Consider the following 17608-nt stretch of genomic DNA (forward strand, 5'->3'; position numbering starts at 1 on the left):
GTTCTCCAACACCTTCAGTTGGCACCTTTGCAGAGGAGGGGCCCAGGCCATCAGTTCCCAGAAGACAGGGTGTCGGCCATTCTTTGTGCAGACACCATCACACTGGCCCTCTAGGGGTCTGCCACAATCACACACCCTTATCCCACCACCTGGATACTAAGAACTGCATAGGGGAAACTGAGGCACCCACACAGTATTCAGAGAAAACATTAAGAACATTCCCACTTCGTCACAGACATGCAACTCTATCAGTGGGGATCTGCAGAAGCAGTTTCATGAAGGGAAAAAGCAAACTCCCACCACAAGAGAACTAATTAAATTTAAATTAGAAATTTTGCTGAAAGTACATCAGTATTATTATTTTTGACAATTTAAGAACGTTTCCTTACTATATTATGAAATAAAGACATGAGGGTTTTGGTAGGTTGTTTTTTGTTTTGTTTTTTACCTGAAGGGTATTCTGGTCAATGACCTGGAAAAGGGAGTGAGGCTTATTATCAAAAGAGACAGGCCGATGAAGAAGTTTGCCATTGCCAAAAGCAACCCATCCAGTCTCCAACTCCTCATTACGACAGTATACAAAGCCTCTGGGGAAAAAGCAAGACATTACAATCTTTAAATACGCTGCACCTTTTCAAACATTTCTTGAGCTTTATTTGAACCTAGCTACAAATCCATGTATCTATTTAACATAGTGGTTTTAAGCACGTGAAGACTCTGAAGATTCAAGAATCATAAGCAAGGAAAGAATGAAGAGAGAGAACAAGTCACATCTGTGCTAATAATTTGTATTGTGAATTGCACAGGACTGAAATTTGTAACGTAGGAGATATAAATTCTTAACTACCAAGGTTTGATGCGGACATGGTGGTGAAATGAGATGGATGGATTTTAAGCAGCAGGCCACAACTTTTACTAAACTTAAACACAAGAAAGGGGCACTACCTGCCCATCATCGATACTCTCCTATACCGGCATTTCATTGGTTCCAATGTAGGAGCCCTGTAACCCCACTGTATAAACAGTAACTCGGGGTAGGCTCTCCTCAGGGCTCAGCTCATTCCGAGTCCAACCACCCACCCCTCCACGAGGGGGATGGAGGGTACAGAAGGAACAGGACCTCAACCCATGAAGGACTCACCCTATCCCATGAGCCCAAGGCCACCACCAAAATCCCAGGTTTTTTACCTCTGGGAACCATTCATTTTATCCTTTCAACTCCACTGGAAAAGGGCCGCAAGTTGAATTCATGAATGAATTCATAACTCAACCAAGTACCTCATTTAGGTACTAAGGTATTCTTACTCAGCCTACTGTGGCTTGAAGGTGCTGTGAGGAAGAGGAAAAATTCCTTCATCCTCTGCCAATTGGCTCATGGGAGAAAAAAATTCCTTCCTGACTCCCAAATGGGTGACTGGCTAGTCTCGCAGTACCAGTCAGGCCAGATTCCCAGGCCTAGCTCAGGGTGGGGGTACTGGAACAGAGTCAAAAGAGCTCCATGTGGCCCCTGACACAGGTTAAATCCTGGTAGCTGGTGAGTGCTGGTGAATGAGCTCCCCTTGATCCATCTGGCCAACGGATATCAGAGACCCGGGAGGGGGAGGAGGGAGGGGAGAAGAAAGAGAAGCTTCTTGGTGTCGCTCAGTCAGTCTCGTTCCCTAGGTACAGAGGCTGTCCCACTTGCCACAGTCAACTGCTCCCAGGGAAGAATAAATTTATGCCTACAATATTCTATAAAGGAAAACATCTCAAAATATGGGCCATGTTAGACGAGGAAGATATTTAATGGCAGTAATTTTCAGTATAAGAAGGGGGGAAATCAAAATCACTAAATCTGAATCACTGAAAAATGATTTAGTGAACAAAATATTAGATGCTTCATATGCATATCAGGTCCTCTGATAACAAAGATTTATCTAGACAGGATAATAGATCTGCAAAGGCAGAAATATCACAATACTGTGGCTTACCGTAAAGTACCGTGTAATCCAGATCCTAATTTGCTTACTCCTCTGCCTACTGAATTAGTTGTATAAAGATAAAGTCCATCTGCTGCAAGACAGCGCCCTAAGTCTGCATCTGAAATAGGAAGGAAGCATTGAGTGGAGACCTTTTACGGACAGCAGAGCTACAATGGTTATCTAAAATGAATGTGTCACTGCAGCTCTTAGGACACTGACTGAAAACCAATGAGAGTTCCTCTTCTTCTCTAGTCAGAAGAGGTAAAGTTTATATTTATATATAAATTATTATTTGTATTACAGTCACTTCTAAGATGACCAATCAAGGACCAATGCCCCATTTTAGCAGGCACTCTACCATGACTGTACCCAGTTATGCATAACCGTGTATTTACAATTTCCCCACACTGCTAATGTACATATATTAAAATATGAAATAAATTATACAAACAATGTGAAGTGCTTCCAAGCAACTTGAACGAGAACAGTGTAACATGCACCCAGCTGCTCAATCAAGTATGCAAAATGGCATCAGGTAGTAATGATCTGGTTTCTCAGATATGGATGATATACACTTGAGAAGTTCCCTATCTCTGTATTGCTTTCTTACCTGTTATGCAACACGGCTCAGAGTTTAAGGTCTAATCTTAACACCCCCCATGTGTTCTGGCTGAGAGTTCAGGACAGGATCAGAGAGCCCCTGCACATTTCTGGCCGCACACTATTCAAGCCTGGCTACGGTGCAAGTCAGAACGCTGCATTTAACCGTGCTCAGTAATAAGACATCATCAACAGGACTCATTTCAGATGAAAATGCTTTACCTTCACTGCCAGAATCTAAAATTATTCCTTATAATACATTTTAAACATAATTTTCTATTCAATACTTTCTGAAGGTTATAATGGAGCAAAAAAACCATTTTCTTTGGTTTTGCTTGAAAAGAATAGAAGGATTTAACTCCTGTTTCTAGGGTATCAAGAGGAGGCTACTGTTGCTCACACATCAGCATATTGGAAAGGGAGATAACACCCAAGGTTTATGAATATGGCACGCTTTTCTGCTCAAGACCACCACTGTAACCTTAACATACCATCTGTAACTGTGTGAAAAAAAATCTAACCCAGTGCATTTAAGATATAATTGTTGGTGCCAGTAAATGCTAGTGGAACTCAGTATTGCTCTTACATCTAGACGTTTGTTTCTCAGATCTTTGTTAATTGAGAGAGAAAGATCTTTGATCAAGGAGGATGAGATCTCTACCAAACCTTTTAACTCATCTACGTCAGAAGTAGAAAACTAACAAGCAAGCAAAAAAAGGTATGGGGGTAAGAGGGTGGTTGGGGAGAATGGAAAAATCTGGCTGCAAAGATACATGTATGGCACGCAAGATATAATATTAATGCAGGGATGTCAAATAACCAGCCCACTTAATGTATTTAGGTAGTTCACATTACATACTCAGATCACAGAATCTAAGCTTTCATTTTTTTCAGAACAAGTAACTTCCTAGTCCTCATGGTTGCAAACATAAGCTTCCAAACATGCATAGAGTGTAAACCAATATATTTGTCTTCCTGAGTCTGTAGGCAAGCTGACACAATGACTCAGAGGTGTGAATTCCTTTCATCTCCAGTGATCTCACTGATATGTCAACTGAAGTCTGATGACACTTCAACACCAACATTAACTATTTCATTGCTTATCTTTATAGCAACAGAATTAGGGAAGTGGTGGGAATGGCTGCAGGCAAGGAAATACAGAGCAAAGAACAGGAGAGGCACAGAAAGAGATAATTGAGAGCAGAGGAGGATGGGTAAGGAAGAGAAAGGACAGAAACATTGGCAGTCCTAAAGTTAATCACTTTCCCATTAATAGATGCTAAATGTGACAATAATGCATTAGACAAAAAACAAAAAGTTCTGTTATAAAAATTATCTTCAATTTAATCTTTGTGCAAAATTCCCATTGAAATCAATGAGTTCTGCTATGCATATTGCTCGATAGTATCCTAAATTTATACCCCAGATCACTAACCATGTTTAAAAATGACATTCAGTCCTCACCAGTAACTGAGTTGTACCCATACAGTGAAGCCAATAGCTAGTGTTTAGTAAAGTGATACAATCCATTGCACTACATGAATATGCAGATTTAAAACGTCCCTTTAGCCAGCTAAAACTTTATTAATTTTAATATAAGTGGACTCGTTTCTTCCAGTTAACCCCCTACTCAAAAAAAAAAAAAAAAAAAAAAGCAACTAAAGGAAGCACTATTCACTCATGTACCCATCTCCATCAAGTTTACATGATTGTGTACTACTGGTCTATTTTACAAAGATGACCCAGTAATAACAGGCTGCCTATAAAACTAAGTCCATGCCCATTAGTCTGTTTTTGAATGTGCAAGTTGGAAAACTGGGTGCCTACATAGCCATCTTCTTGCACAAACGTGGGAGTTTGCAGATATAACAGGTGCTTGCATGTTCCTATAGATGCCCAGTTATGCTATCTTCTGAAAAACATGGCCCCATGTGTTCTCTTTGTTATGCCTCGTGACTGCTTTTATACTCTTTCCAACAGAAAGAAAAAGAACTTCTCAAATTCTAAAGCTTTAGATATAGAAAAAAAATACTCTACTATCAATGCAAAAAAAAATCTGATCCTCTTAAGTGACGTTAGTATAGTCATAAAACAAACTCTTCACCTTTGTTTTCAGAGCTGGAGCCACTGTTGGCATCAGGTGCAGGTAACATATCTTCAAACCCCCAAGATACCATGTGTTTTCCCCCAAGCAAACAGGAGGGAGATCCAGGCCCGCCTTCCAGAAGCAGCAACCTTTAAACCAAAAAGAATACAGAGCAAGATACATAAAGAAAATGTTTTCAGAGTAATAATAAAAGCAACAATTAACCAGCTTGAAAATTAAGATTAAAGATATTTTTCAAATGGGAAATTTCTTATCTCTATGTTACAGTTCATAATTAAGCCATTTTAAGGGAACTTTAGTCATTTAATTTTTAAAAAATTAACATACCTTGAGAATTAGCCTTTTATCATTATCCTTCCTCAATTAACCAGATTTCCAATTTTTCCTAGGGCTTCCAAATTTTCATTTTAGGAACTATAAAGTCTTGGATGTGTCGATGGATCACATTTTGAGACTGATCTTTTATCTGGAATATTTACATATTTTCAAGGTTGATGCAAAAGAGCTACAATTAGAAAAGTTATTACCCACCTGTACAATATATCAGCCACAGGCAAGGATCCCAGGTCTGTCTGTTTCTGTAATAGATGGACTGTGTGAACAAAAGTTTTCAGTGATCCCCTAGGAAAATAATTAAAATAAGAGTTAGAAGTCTTTGTTCATGGAAAATACACTAATTTGTATGCAAGGCAACAAAGGACAACAGACATTTAAGACACAATGTCCAGCGACAACTTGTTGTAAAACCTCAATGATATTTTCACTCTCAATAAGCCAACTTCTTTCCTGTTTGCATCCTTCTTCTGGATTATTTCCATCCCACTCTGGGGTAACACAAACAAAGAGGGGACAGAGGGAAGGATGTTATCTAACTGCCAGCTCTGAATCCACTTCTTATTTTGGGCATCAGCTGCCACAGGCAGCTCCATAAACAATATACAAGATAGGGCAACTGGGAATCACCTTTAGAGCATCTTAGATTCTTTTTATTCATAATTTAAGAACAATAATGAAGTCTATGCAGCCTGAAGGACTATATTTGGTTTATAAGTGTTGCAAATGAAGGCTTCAAAGGGATAGTCAAGTACTTTCTGCAATTGATTATCCTTAACAGGAATTTAAAAATCTCAAGACTAGGAAATAGAACTTGGGGTATACACTTGCAAGTGTTTGTCAAAGAAGTTGAACAGTAGATCTCTCTTAATTGTTTAGGCCACTACCAAAATTTTCTTATAATGGGTTCTTCCCCAACTGAAGGGGCTCTCTTTAGTAGCTTCTACAAAATGTTTAACTTGCAGGTCCATATAGAAACTAAGAAAGCAGATTACATTAGTTTTGTACAAAACTTTAGTAGTGCTACGCCCTGGAAAAAGCCTCTAATCGTTGACAGTCTTTTAGCATTCCCTCTTTGAAATGCTCAATTTCTATTTCCCCCCAAGAATTTTTATCAGTTTTTTAAAACAATATTCATCCCATTGCTTTTATATCCTTAGGAAAATGAAGCACCCAGAATTGAAAGAGGATTATCAATAGCAGTCTCCTTTCAAAGGCCTCTTTCTTTCTAAATGGTGCCCAATGCATGGAGGAGTGCATAGCTTTTGTAGGTAAACACAAAACTCGAAATACTATGACACTGTAGTCTCTAAGGTGCCACAAGTACTCCTGTTCTTATAACACTGTAGGTAGCATTATGTAGATAACTTTGCAAAGACAAGCAAAGAAGATGATCTTCAATTCAATGCTAGTTAATTTGGTTCCTTTAACCATTTAAATTCACAAAGACAATATGAATGCCTTTTGATAATAACTTAGATATGCCAGATAGCAACAACTGACCCCCAACTGGAGCAATGTTATTTGTCACGTACATTTTATTTAATGCATTTAATAGATTATAAACCCTGATGATACTACTGTGGTATTCTAATCTGACCTCCTGTGTAACTCTGCATAGGAATTCCCTGAATTAATTTGTTTCAATTACAGCAGATCTTTTAGAAAAAGATTCAATCTTGATTTTAAAATTACCAAGGTGTATTCTACATCACTGGCAAGGTGTTCCAGTGGTTAATTGTGCTTTATTTCTAGTGTGAATTTGTCTAGCTTCAACTCCCAGCACTTATTATAACTTTGTCAACTAGACTGAAGAACCCATTCTCAAAGTTTTGTTCCCCCATACAGGTACTTCTAGACTAGAATCAAATCTCTTCCCCAACCTCCTTAATCTTCTCTTGGTTAAGCAAAACAGATTGAGTTTCTGGAGTCTATCACTATAAGGCAAGTTTTCCAATCTTTTAATCACCCTCGTGGCTCTTCTCTGAACCCGCTCCAATTTATCGCATGCTTCTTGAATTGCAGACACCAGAATGGGAAACAGTATTCCAGTAGTTGTCGCATCAGTGCCAAATATAGAGGTAATATAACCTTCCTACTCCTACTCAGGATTCCTACTTATACATCCGAGGATCACATTAGCCATTTTGGCCACTATGTCGCACTAGGAGCTCATGTTCAACTGATTTTCCACCATGGTCCTCAAGTCTTTTTAAGAGTCACTGCTTCCCAGGAGAAAGTCTCCCATTCTTTGTTCCTAGATGTATAATTTTACATTTGGACTTATTAAAACTCATACTGTTTGCTTGAGCCCAGTTTATCAATCGGTTCAGATCAAAGTAATTTTTAAAAAAATATCATGAGTTTACCTCAGCTAATCCTTCCTAAAGCTGGCCAAATACACTTTATGTAGAAGGCTATTATTCAAAGCAGACGGAATTTGAAAGATATAGTAAAAAAATATGGTGTTCGTATTCAAATTCAGTCTACCTATAAGCCAGCAGGTCAAACTACATCAGTCTTTTTCCACAGGTAGCCTTTATAAAGAAACCTATTACAACATCACCTGATAACACTTCTCTAACCATTTGCTAGTTTCCATTATAAAACATACATTTCTTGGGTTTATAATTCTACCTTTGCACCTTATTCAGTTAAAATTGGCAGATAACATCTCAGCCCAGAAGTATTTAAAAAACTGATGTCAAGATTTTCAGATGTGACAAGCGATTTGGTGTACATTAGAGGGTCACGATTTTCAGAAATTGCTAAACACCAGTCCTCTAAAAATCAGAAGCCTTTAAAGTGAAGTAGGACACCGACAAAAAACAAAAACAAACACACACAAACAAAGGTTAATTTTGAAAGTCTTAGCCTACACCATTTTTTGTCCAAGAAAAACTGAATTAGCACAACCTACTTCCTCTGAGGGCTTGTCTACATAAAGTGGCAATTGAATGAAAAAGACCTCCTGCAGTACATCGACCTCTATATAAGCCCAGGACAAATAAGCTGCAGGACCAGGGACACAGAGCACAGGGAGAGGTCAGACAAACCTTTCCCCATTTATTAAAAGAGGATGAAGAGAATGTTTAGTATCCTGTGTCAACCATCCTTACAGAGGAGTTCAACACAGTAAAGGAAACCACACAGACAAGAGACAGTCCTAAACTAAATATTTCTGCTTCCACATGACCTAAGTATTTATATTTCTCATATTGGTTTAATCTTTTCCAACCAATTTTTAATATGAAGAGACTACTGGTTAGTGTAAAATGAAAAGCTTTTCCACAGCATGACCACATTATAATTTCTGCCATTCTTTAGCACAAACACATGCTACCATCATCAACCATGACATGTGTCTAATATAGATTCTTCTTACCTTGCACAGGCCAAGGCAACAAGGGCAGCAGCAGCATTCTCTTTTTGCTTATATGGAATCTGTTGGCCTGAGGCAGATGTTTCCTCCAACCAGGAGCAGAGCAAAGATTCAATTCCATTAAGACAGTCAGCTGGTTCCTTAGTCAAACTCAAAGGCTGGCAATCTCGAAGGCAATTCAACAGTACCTCAGCAGTTATGTTACAGAGAGAAGGGTCTGTTCTACTTTGAGACTGAATGAGAGGAAAGACCAATAGAAGTCCCATCCGTGAAGTAAATGGTGCCTGCTCAGGTTGCTGTAACAAACCCTGACGCTTGAGCAAGGCCAATGTTTCTTCATCCCCAGAATTTTCCCGTTCATGTTGTTCTTCCAAGGCTAGCTGGCGCTGGGCATTCCAGAGTCCACGCAAAGCATTTAAACGGTATTCAAGCAGACGGGCATAGGCGTTGCTCTGGTTTCCGCATACAGAACGCAAACGCTCAGCTAGTTCCGTTGGATTCTTAGTCTCAAATGTTAGAATCTAAGAGGAGAACAAGGTCACATTTACTAGTGCAAACATGTCTGCTTTTATTAGAAATGCTTTAAAAAAAGCAAAGTCCAACATAATACATGTAACATAACTTCTAAATATTAGACTGAAACATAATGCCAATCTAAAGTGTTAGAATATTTTTATAAAGAAAACAAGTCTTAAGTCCATGCCCCAAAGAGTGCACAATTATTCCCTGAAGTACATTTTGTAGTGCTTTCTCCAGTTTTAGAACATTTCAAGTGATAGAGCTTCCCCCAATTTTCTAACTTCAACAGCTCCCTCCCACTGCAAAGTTTTTTTTCCAGCTATTCATCTCACTTTTATCCCATTATTCTGTTACATCTGCTTCAAATGTTTGCAGTAATATCATGTTCTCTTCCTCACTGATAGTTGCTGTCACATCAAACACACATCTTACAATCAGATGTTTTTAAGAGGAGAATGGTGTCTTTATCTTGGCACTTCCAAAGAAAATGTGAAACAAAGTGGGAACAACAAAATCAAGTAACCCTGATGGAAAGCAATGTTTGGATAATTCTTCCAAGTACTAAGCCAGAAAACCATTATTTCTATGAGAGACAATAGATCTCTTTTCCTCATATGACACAGTACCACATCTGAGATCAGCAGAGTCACTTGAGCTGGCATGCCCTCAATAGAAATAAGAGGGAGCTGCTGGCAGAGCATTTTCTGTGATAGGTCCTTGGATTTATTAGCCCACAGGAATGCTCCAAAGCCCATATTGTCTTCTCTCTTTACTCAGGCTATTGAGGAGAGAAAGGGTTAAGAGTAGGGGTGATTATATTAACAGGCAGTCCTTTTATCTTTTGTGTTTTTTAAGTTACAGGATAGGCATACAGAATATACAATAGGAAGATAAAGATAAATTTTATAAATATGATGAACAAGAATAGATAAATCACTTCAGGACATGTCATATTCACCATTTTCATGAGTAAACTTACTGAAGTCAGTGAAACTACTTTACCTGAATATAGTGAGCAGGATTTAGCCTTACTAATAAAAGTGTTCATTTAAAAAAAAAATGAAATTCTTACAGAATTTACATTAGTAAAGATACATTTTAATGGTTAAGTATTAGCAAGTAAATTTTGTATATCAATATTTCCAGTCTAAGAATGTTAGTTACCAAACTATACGTTACACTGAATAATACATTTATAATAAATACTGTTTATATTAAATTGCTAAAGTGCTAGGCTTTGTGTATTTGCTCTCCTCCGTGGTAGAATACTCTATTAATCTGTATTAGAGGTTGTCATACTTTATAATATTTTGTTCCAAAATGTCAAACAATTTTATATGCAGGAAATGTGTTGCTTGTAACTAGAGCCCTGCAAATCTGCGGATACCCAGTTTATATCCACAGACCATGTTTGCAGATCATGGAGTGGATGCAGATACAAATTTTGTATCTGCACAGTGCTCTCTACTTCTAACTCACTAGGATGAATTCTCAAATGGAAAGTAACAAACAGCAGCAGCAAAGAGGAAGAACCATTAATGAAGACCAATTCTAAAAACTAACATAATATTTTTAAACAGTAGGTCTTCCAAAGAAAAGGTGGCTCCCCTCAAAGGTTAAACACCTAAGATATTGTTGGGGTGTTTTTTTTTTTGTCTGTCTGTTTTTTAAATGCTTGCGAGACAAATGTCACAGGCAACACAAAAGAATCATTACCTGCTTACTATTTAGGTTCTCCTTTGATACTGTGACAAACACTATGTCATTTAGTTTGATTTTTTTAGATCAAATATGTTTTGCTTTTTTGCTCTACAAAAATAATAGCGTCTTCAAAGTGTGTGCCAGATGAGGTTTAAACACGTAATTGTGCCTAGCTAAGCTATAAGTTCCTGTATAGCACTATTGATTCAGAACGCTCTCCAGCCTTTCTGGACTATAAACAAAGTCTGTATCTATTTTGAAACACAGTTACTCACTCAGTGGACCTAAAGCATGAGATTCAAAGTGAGAATGCCGGAGTACAGATTACTATTCCATTATCTTATTAATGTATATGAAATGAAAACCAAGGAGGAAGAAGAAAAGAAAGGAAGTGAAAGAAGACAAACTGTTTAGATTGACTGAGTGGAACTTTCAAATCAAAGTTCAATTTCAGCCCAAACTCAACATCTTGTCTTCGGTCAGTTAAAACGTTATATACTAACGAATAAATTATATAGCACAGATAGCCTTAACAACATGGCTTTGAGCGTAGACCTTTACAAGGGGGATCAGTAGGGCAACTCAATGATACCAAGCCATATACTGTATAGCAAAAGCTCTCCAACTTGTTAATTCAGAAGACCAACTTCATGAGGGGAAAGATCTCTAGAGCCCTGCGCAGATACAAAAATTGTATCCACATCCGATCCACTAAAGTAAATATCCGCAGATCTGCAGGGCTTTAAAGATCTCCTCATGGATCATCAGATCTCCCAGTCCAACAATCTGTCACAGCACAATTCCCCCCAAATGCTACATTTTTAGGAAGAGTGGCAAAGAGTCCTGTGGCACCTTATAAACTAACAGACGTATTGGAGCATAAGCTTTCGTGGGTGAATACTCACTTCGTTGGATGCATGTAGTGGAAATTTCCAGCCACGCATCTAACGAAGTGGGTATTCACCCACAAAAGCTTATGCTCCAATACCTCTGTTAGTCTATAAGGTGCCACAGGAGTCTGCCACTTTTACAGATCCAGACTAACACGGCTACCCCTCTGATTTTTAGGAAGGGCTCTCTGGACTGCTGTTGAATAGAAAGCCATGTGCCTTAAATTCCATTTAATTCCTAACCTGTGAAAAATAAGCAAAAATTATGCACCCGCTAATCTAAAGTGTCCTTTGTGTCTGAACAGCTGGAGGACAGTTTAACTTCTTCCTTCCCAGAAGAATGTTTTTGATAATTGATTTTGTAATTTTTCTGCTTTAATAAAACCTGATACAACGTGCATATGTGTGACACAAACATTAATTTGTGCTTTAAAATTTATTAAAATGTTAATCATCTCATGTTACACAAAGAAACCACTGAAGAAATCAAAAACAAGCTTTTGCAAGATCAAAGAATTAGAACAAGTTTTGTTGCTATTTATTTTTATGATCAGGATCAAATATTTAAGTTGAAATTTCTTCACAACTATTCTGACACTTGCGATTGGGTATTTTTAACTTTAATTCCAAGTAAACGTTAAATTCCTATTTTAAATATCGTTTTGCAGACAGAAAAAAATGTCATTAAGTATCTTCATTATTCTAAAAAATTCCTCGTTTTGCTATTTGTGTATCTTCTGTAAGGGTACATTTTTAGAATGCTATCTACAAACAACAAGAAAGATTATTCTAAAAAGATTTGGGAGATAATTAACCAAATAGACATCTTATGTGCATACACTTAAGTGACTGCTACATATATTGATTTAGCAGTGCCCACAGGTTACTGAGCTTTTAAAAATCTGTTTGATTGTTCAGAATTAGCCCATTTTAAATGGCACCTTATAAGCACTAGAAAGACCATTTATTAATAAAGCTAGGTTGTTCAGACACTAATTTTTAGAGTAAGGTCAGCCTTAAAATATTTTTATAACAATTATTTCATGCTTTTTCTTCTCAGCAAATGTTGAGTACCTTTTCTTTTTGTAGTCTTTTCTCATGCTTAATAAGCATGTATGGCCTGTGACAACATTTAAAGCTACAAAATAAGTTTCATCCTAGGCTCAGATACATTCCCTTGTCATTGCAACCAACCAGGGAGGCCACAAGCATTTTACAGGGAAAACACACATTAATACTTTATTACTGTAATCAGTCAGATGAGGGAAGGGTGCATAAGTAGTAACTGACTACAGAGATCACCCTCATCATCTCTGCAATAGGTCAGATTTTCCACTGCTCCAGAGCAGGATTCAACATAACTGGGTAAGTTGAAGGAGCACTTACCCTCAACTTATCAAGTTTACTATTTTCTTTTAAAACATGATTTCAGCACACAAATATCAAAGAAATCATAACTGTGGAGCCAAACCTGAAAAAGACTCCAAAGACATGTTTCTTATCCACATAGGAAAAGTCACACAGATTTTTGGTATTTGTGCATAAATATGAAAGCAGTAATCTTTGAGGCAGCATCTGAAACCACATTTCATTCCACAATTAATCAAGAATCCAAATGGCATACTAGCCAACTGAACATCTCTAGGGATGCAAGTAAATTGATCAGAACATGAGCTACTTAGCTGAAGCAAAGATCAATTTAACAATTAAAATGACACTTGTCGTTACAAATGACAAAAGCTTTGGTCACTGAAAGTGACCAATCTAACTAATCGAAAACTAAAACTGGGTTCTTCCCCTCAGTTTTCAGGAAAAGGTCTCTGTGCAGGAAACAAGGGGAGGAATAGGAGTTTGAAAAATTTTAATTATTGCTTGAATGGTTTATATTGGTGTTGTTATACAATAATCTACCTCTGATTCCTATATGCAAATAATTATGGTACAGATTCTCAGCAGATGTTAATAGAGCTATGCTAATTCACATCATTGGAGCTGTGCTGATTTATACCTGTTGAGGATCTGTCCCCAAGTCTTCAAAGACTGAAAGTCAGAAGATTAACCAAGTGAAAATTTACTTTTTCGAACAAAGTAGAGCAAGGCACTTGTAGAAGTGAACATCTAATGACAAAGTATTTGCTAAATTTCAATCTTTTTTATAACACTGCTTACTTGACGGTCTCTGGTCATAAATCTCTAAGGATTGCTAGATACGGATTTGCATCCATACACCTGCTTACATCTTTTGGTTTATAAAGTATACAGCTTCTGAATTTCAGTTCATAAGGTTTCCAGTTTTTAGTTCTCAACTAAATTAAGGACTCTCCCTGCAAACCGACACAATTTATATCAAGTTGAATTACCTACTGTTTGTAGGACTCCCCAGCTCCTTTTCTTTGGTATGTTTCTTTACTTTCCTCTTAGAATCAGTGACAGATTAGAAAAGGAGTACTTGTGGCACCTTAGAGACTAACAAAATTTATTTACCTGAGCATAAGCTTTCAGGAGCTACAGCTCACTTCATCGGATGCACTCAGTGGAAAATACAGTGGGGAGATTTATATACAAAGAGAACATGAAACAATGGGTGTTACCATACACACTGTAACAAGAGTGATCAGGTAAGGTGACAGGTTTCAGAGTAACAGCTGTGTTAGTCTGTATTCTCAAAAAGAAAAGGAGTACTTGTGGCACCTTAGAGACTAACGAAAGCTTATGCTCAAATAAACTGGTTAGTCTCTAAGGTGCCACAAGTACTCCTTTTCTTTTTTCAGGTAAGGTGAGCTATTACCAGTGGGGGGGGGGGGGAGGGGGTGACTACCTATTGTAGTGATAATCAAGGTGGGCCATTTCCAGCAGTTGACCCACCTTGATTATCACTACAAAAGGTCCCCCCCACCGCTCTCCTGCTGGTAATAGCTCACCTTACCTGATCACTCTTGTTACAGTGTGTAGGGCAACACCCATTGTTTCATGTTCTCTGTGTATATAAATCTCCCCACTGTATTTTCCACTGCATGCATCTGATGAAGTGAGCTGTAGCTCCTGAAAGCTTATGCTCAGATAAATAAATTTGTTCGTTAGTCTCCAAGGTGCCACAAGTACTCCTTTTCTTTTTGCGGATACAGACTAACACAGCTGCTACTCTGAAACCTGACAGATTAGACTATCATTTGGACACTGATAATATAGAGATGTACTGCTTTGCTGCTGAAATTTCTAGAAAGGTTGTGTCTGGTTTGCTCTTAGAAGCATCAGTTTATATAAAATTCCCTACCTTGAATGCTTTACTTCTTCTAGCCATTTTCAGAATCCTTATCAGCCACAAACAGAAATGGACACATCTGCTTGGTCTTGCTCTTATATTGTAACATCTGTGCACATTCCTCAATACAACTCATTCACTAATAATTGATAAGAAAGTTGAGTGAACTGTAAAAATAGTACTTCTGATATTCCACAACAAACAGCTGGTTCTGTAAGTGAATTGTATCAATGCTGAAGGCATTTCTTGAACTGGCTACAAAATTATTTCTTTTTTGCAGAGGAATTCAGAGGCTTTATAACTTGACACTTATCAATAGGGTCCTGGCACAGTCTCCATCACTGACAATTTTTATATCAAGATTGGATGTTTTTCTAAAAGATCGGCTCTAGGAATTATTTGGGGAAGTTCTAGGGCCGATGTTATACAAGAGGTCAGACTAGAATGATCACAATGGTCCCTTTTGGCCTTGGAATCTATAAATCTATAAATAGTTTTCAAAGTGTCTATTGTTGGTATAATCTGTATTTGGTAAATCTTGGACACAAATGTCATTTGTTTGGAGACACTGTGGTCTGCTATAAATTTAGATGTTTTAACTTCTTAATTAGTTAGCAAAGGCCTATAGAAAAAGTCATTTCTTTCATATATTTTGTAGCCACTTTGCATCTTGGCAACTTATATTATTTGTTTTTGAGAGATGTTAAAATGCTCACTGCATAGGATTTTTAAAATAAAAAATGTCTGCAGTACAGACAGATGTCATATGAGAATTTATAGTAAAATTCAATGATTTTAATTGAAGTTGAAAGGAGCTAATCGAAAATGTTTACTGACTGAAACACAAAACTTTAAAAAACTTGCTGGGTTCCATATTTTGTAAAAAAACTGTAAACATAAACCAGGTTGGCTGGAAGATTCACTAAGCCCCTACCTTTAAAACTATAACTGAGTCAGGGGACTGAGCCTTAATATGGTTAAACGTTGTAGCATAGATGTCTCATGTTTCCATAACCTGATAAAAACTTTGGATCCCTGAATTGGTTATCACTGTAGTGCTGATGGGCCTTTAGGGCATGCACTTTTTGGCAAACCTGGCCCAATTTGTGATTTTCTTTCAAAATAATTTTGAAACCATATGAAACCTGGTGGGTTCTACTGATTGCTTTGATATTCTAGCTCAGATTACCATGACATTCAATGTTGAAAGAGAGCACAGGTATATTAAGAAGAGTATGCACGCAGTAGTTTGTTTACTATAGTCTGTAGTAGAACAAGCAAATAGATCTAGAAGTCTGTACCCTCCCCTTTTGCTATGCCTCCTCCAGCTCCTTATACCTCTTAAATGTCAAAGCTAACACAGGACCATGCTGGATAGACTCATGGAGCTCATGGCTCAACTGCTGCAACTTCTTGGCTCAAAGAAAGAATCCAGATACTGGGGAGCAAAATCCTTCAGGGCTCCACAGGCCTCTTACATGGACTTGACAAGCAGATAAATGTGACATCTGAAGGCAGAATAGTCCTCTTTAAACTCCCAATGTGAAGACACGGGGAACAAAACCAACCTTCTGAAAACAAAGCTTGCTATATGGGATGATGTTGAGGAGTCCCTAAGCATCAAAGGTGCATAGTTATTGGGACCAGAATTGACTGACCAGGATCAAGACTTTAATGCGGACTCCTCCAGGTGCTCAGCATTGGGGGATAAAGCCTACATGTTGATGTCCACGGAACAGAGCTTGAATTATTATTAGTAGTAGTAGTTATACCGTAGCCTCAGGAGCTCTAGTCATGGACCAAGATCCCATTATGCTAGATGCTTTTCAACACAAAGTGACAATCTCTGCCCTAAAGAGCTTACAACAGATGGATACAGACAGACAAGAGAGAACAAGGAAACAATGAGAAAATATTGGCATGGCTCTCTATCCTTGAGAGATGTGATGGCTAGAGAGCATCTCAGACTGAGCATTTTCTTGAGACAGAACAAGCACCAAACATGCTGATCCAAAGCTCACTGATGTCAACAGAAATCCCCCTCCCCATTTACTCCAGTGGGCTTTGGTTCTGGCCATAGTGCTACCACAGATGGGATACAACTGAAAGCCTTCGTGTTACAGACGTCTGAGGCTCACACCATCAGATTCAACAAAGCAGACAAGGCTCAGAGGAGCCACAAATGGGGGGAGGTCCCTACCAGGCCAGAAGTTCAGACTAAACTATCCCAACACTAGCTAGAAAATCCAGAGGCAATTTTCTAGAGGAACAGACAGCAGTATGGATGGACACAGCCGAGGCTGTGCTCGTAGCTGATGGCAGTCAAAAGTAACTGAGTAGCATGGTATCACCTTAAATATCCTTAGGAGAGAGGAAGAAGGTAGGTGTGAAAGGCTAGGCAGAGTTACTGTTTTCTCTAAGGTTACCGAGTAGCAGCTGTGTTAGTCTGTATTCGCAAAAAGAAAAGGAGTACGTGGGGCACCTTAGAGACTCACAAATTTATTTGAGCATAAGCTCACGTGAGCTGTAACTCACGAAAGCTTATGCTCAAATTTGTGAGTCTCTAAGGTGCCACAAGTACTCCTTTTCTTCTTTCTAAGGTTACTGTTTTCCAGTAAGTGCCTAATTTACACTCAGAACCTCAAAGCAGAGATCCAAGAACTATCCTCTTTTCCCTAATCTCTCTAAGACAGGGAAGCGTGAGGAAGCTGCATCCCAGTGGATGAATACACAGGACTTCAGTTGCCAGGACTGTTAAACTTCACACTTTCCGTGAGCACTAAAGTTCACTTAGGGAAGCACAAGCTATAGTTTTCTTCACCAGAGGCAGCCAAGGTAAGAAAACAAATGGTA

General features: G+C 38.2%; 1 protein-coding gene across 5 annotated transcripts in view; it reads right to left on the bottom strand.

The window, feature by feature from the left end:
* HECTD4 (HECT domain E3 ubiquitin protein ligase 4) overlaps positions 1-17608 on the bottom strand; it is a 124483-nt gene that overhangs the window by 90170 nt on the left and 16705 nt on the right. For all 5 annotated transcript variants that reach the window (XM_037879155.2, XM_043529482.1, XM_037879157.2 and 2 more), the window contains exons 2-6: positions 8387-8904; positions 5200-5289; positions 4666-4796; positions 1971-2079; positions 449-587 (exon numbers count right to left, since the gene is read on the bottom strand). In XM_037879155.2, the coding sequence (XP_037735083.1) occupies positions 449-587; positions 1971-2079; positions 4666-4796; positions 5200-5289; positions 8387-8904 (987 nt within the window). The remainder of the gene's footprint in view (positions 1-448; positions 588-1970; positions 2080-4665; positions 4797-5199; positions 5290-8386; positions 8905-17608) is intronic.

The sequence above is a fragment of the Chelonia mydas genome, chromosome 15, assembly GCF_015237465.2.
Source record: "Chelonia mydas isolate rCheMyd1 chromosome 15, rCheMyd1.pri.v2, whole genome shotgun sequence".
Lineage (NCBI taxonomy): Eukaryota > Metazoa > Chordata > Testudines > Cheloniidae > Chelonia > Chelonia mydas.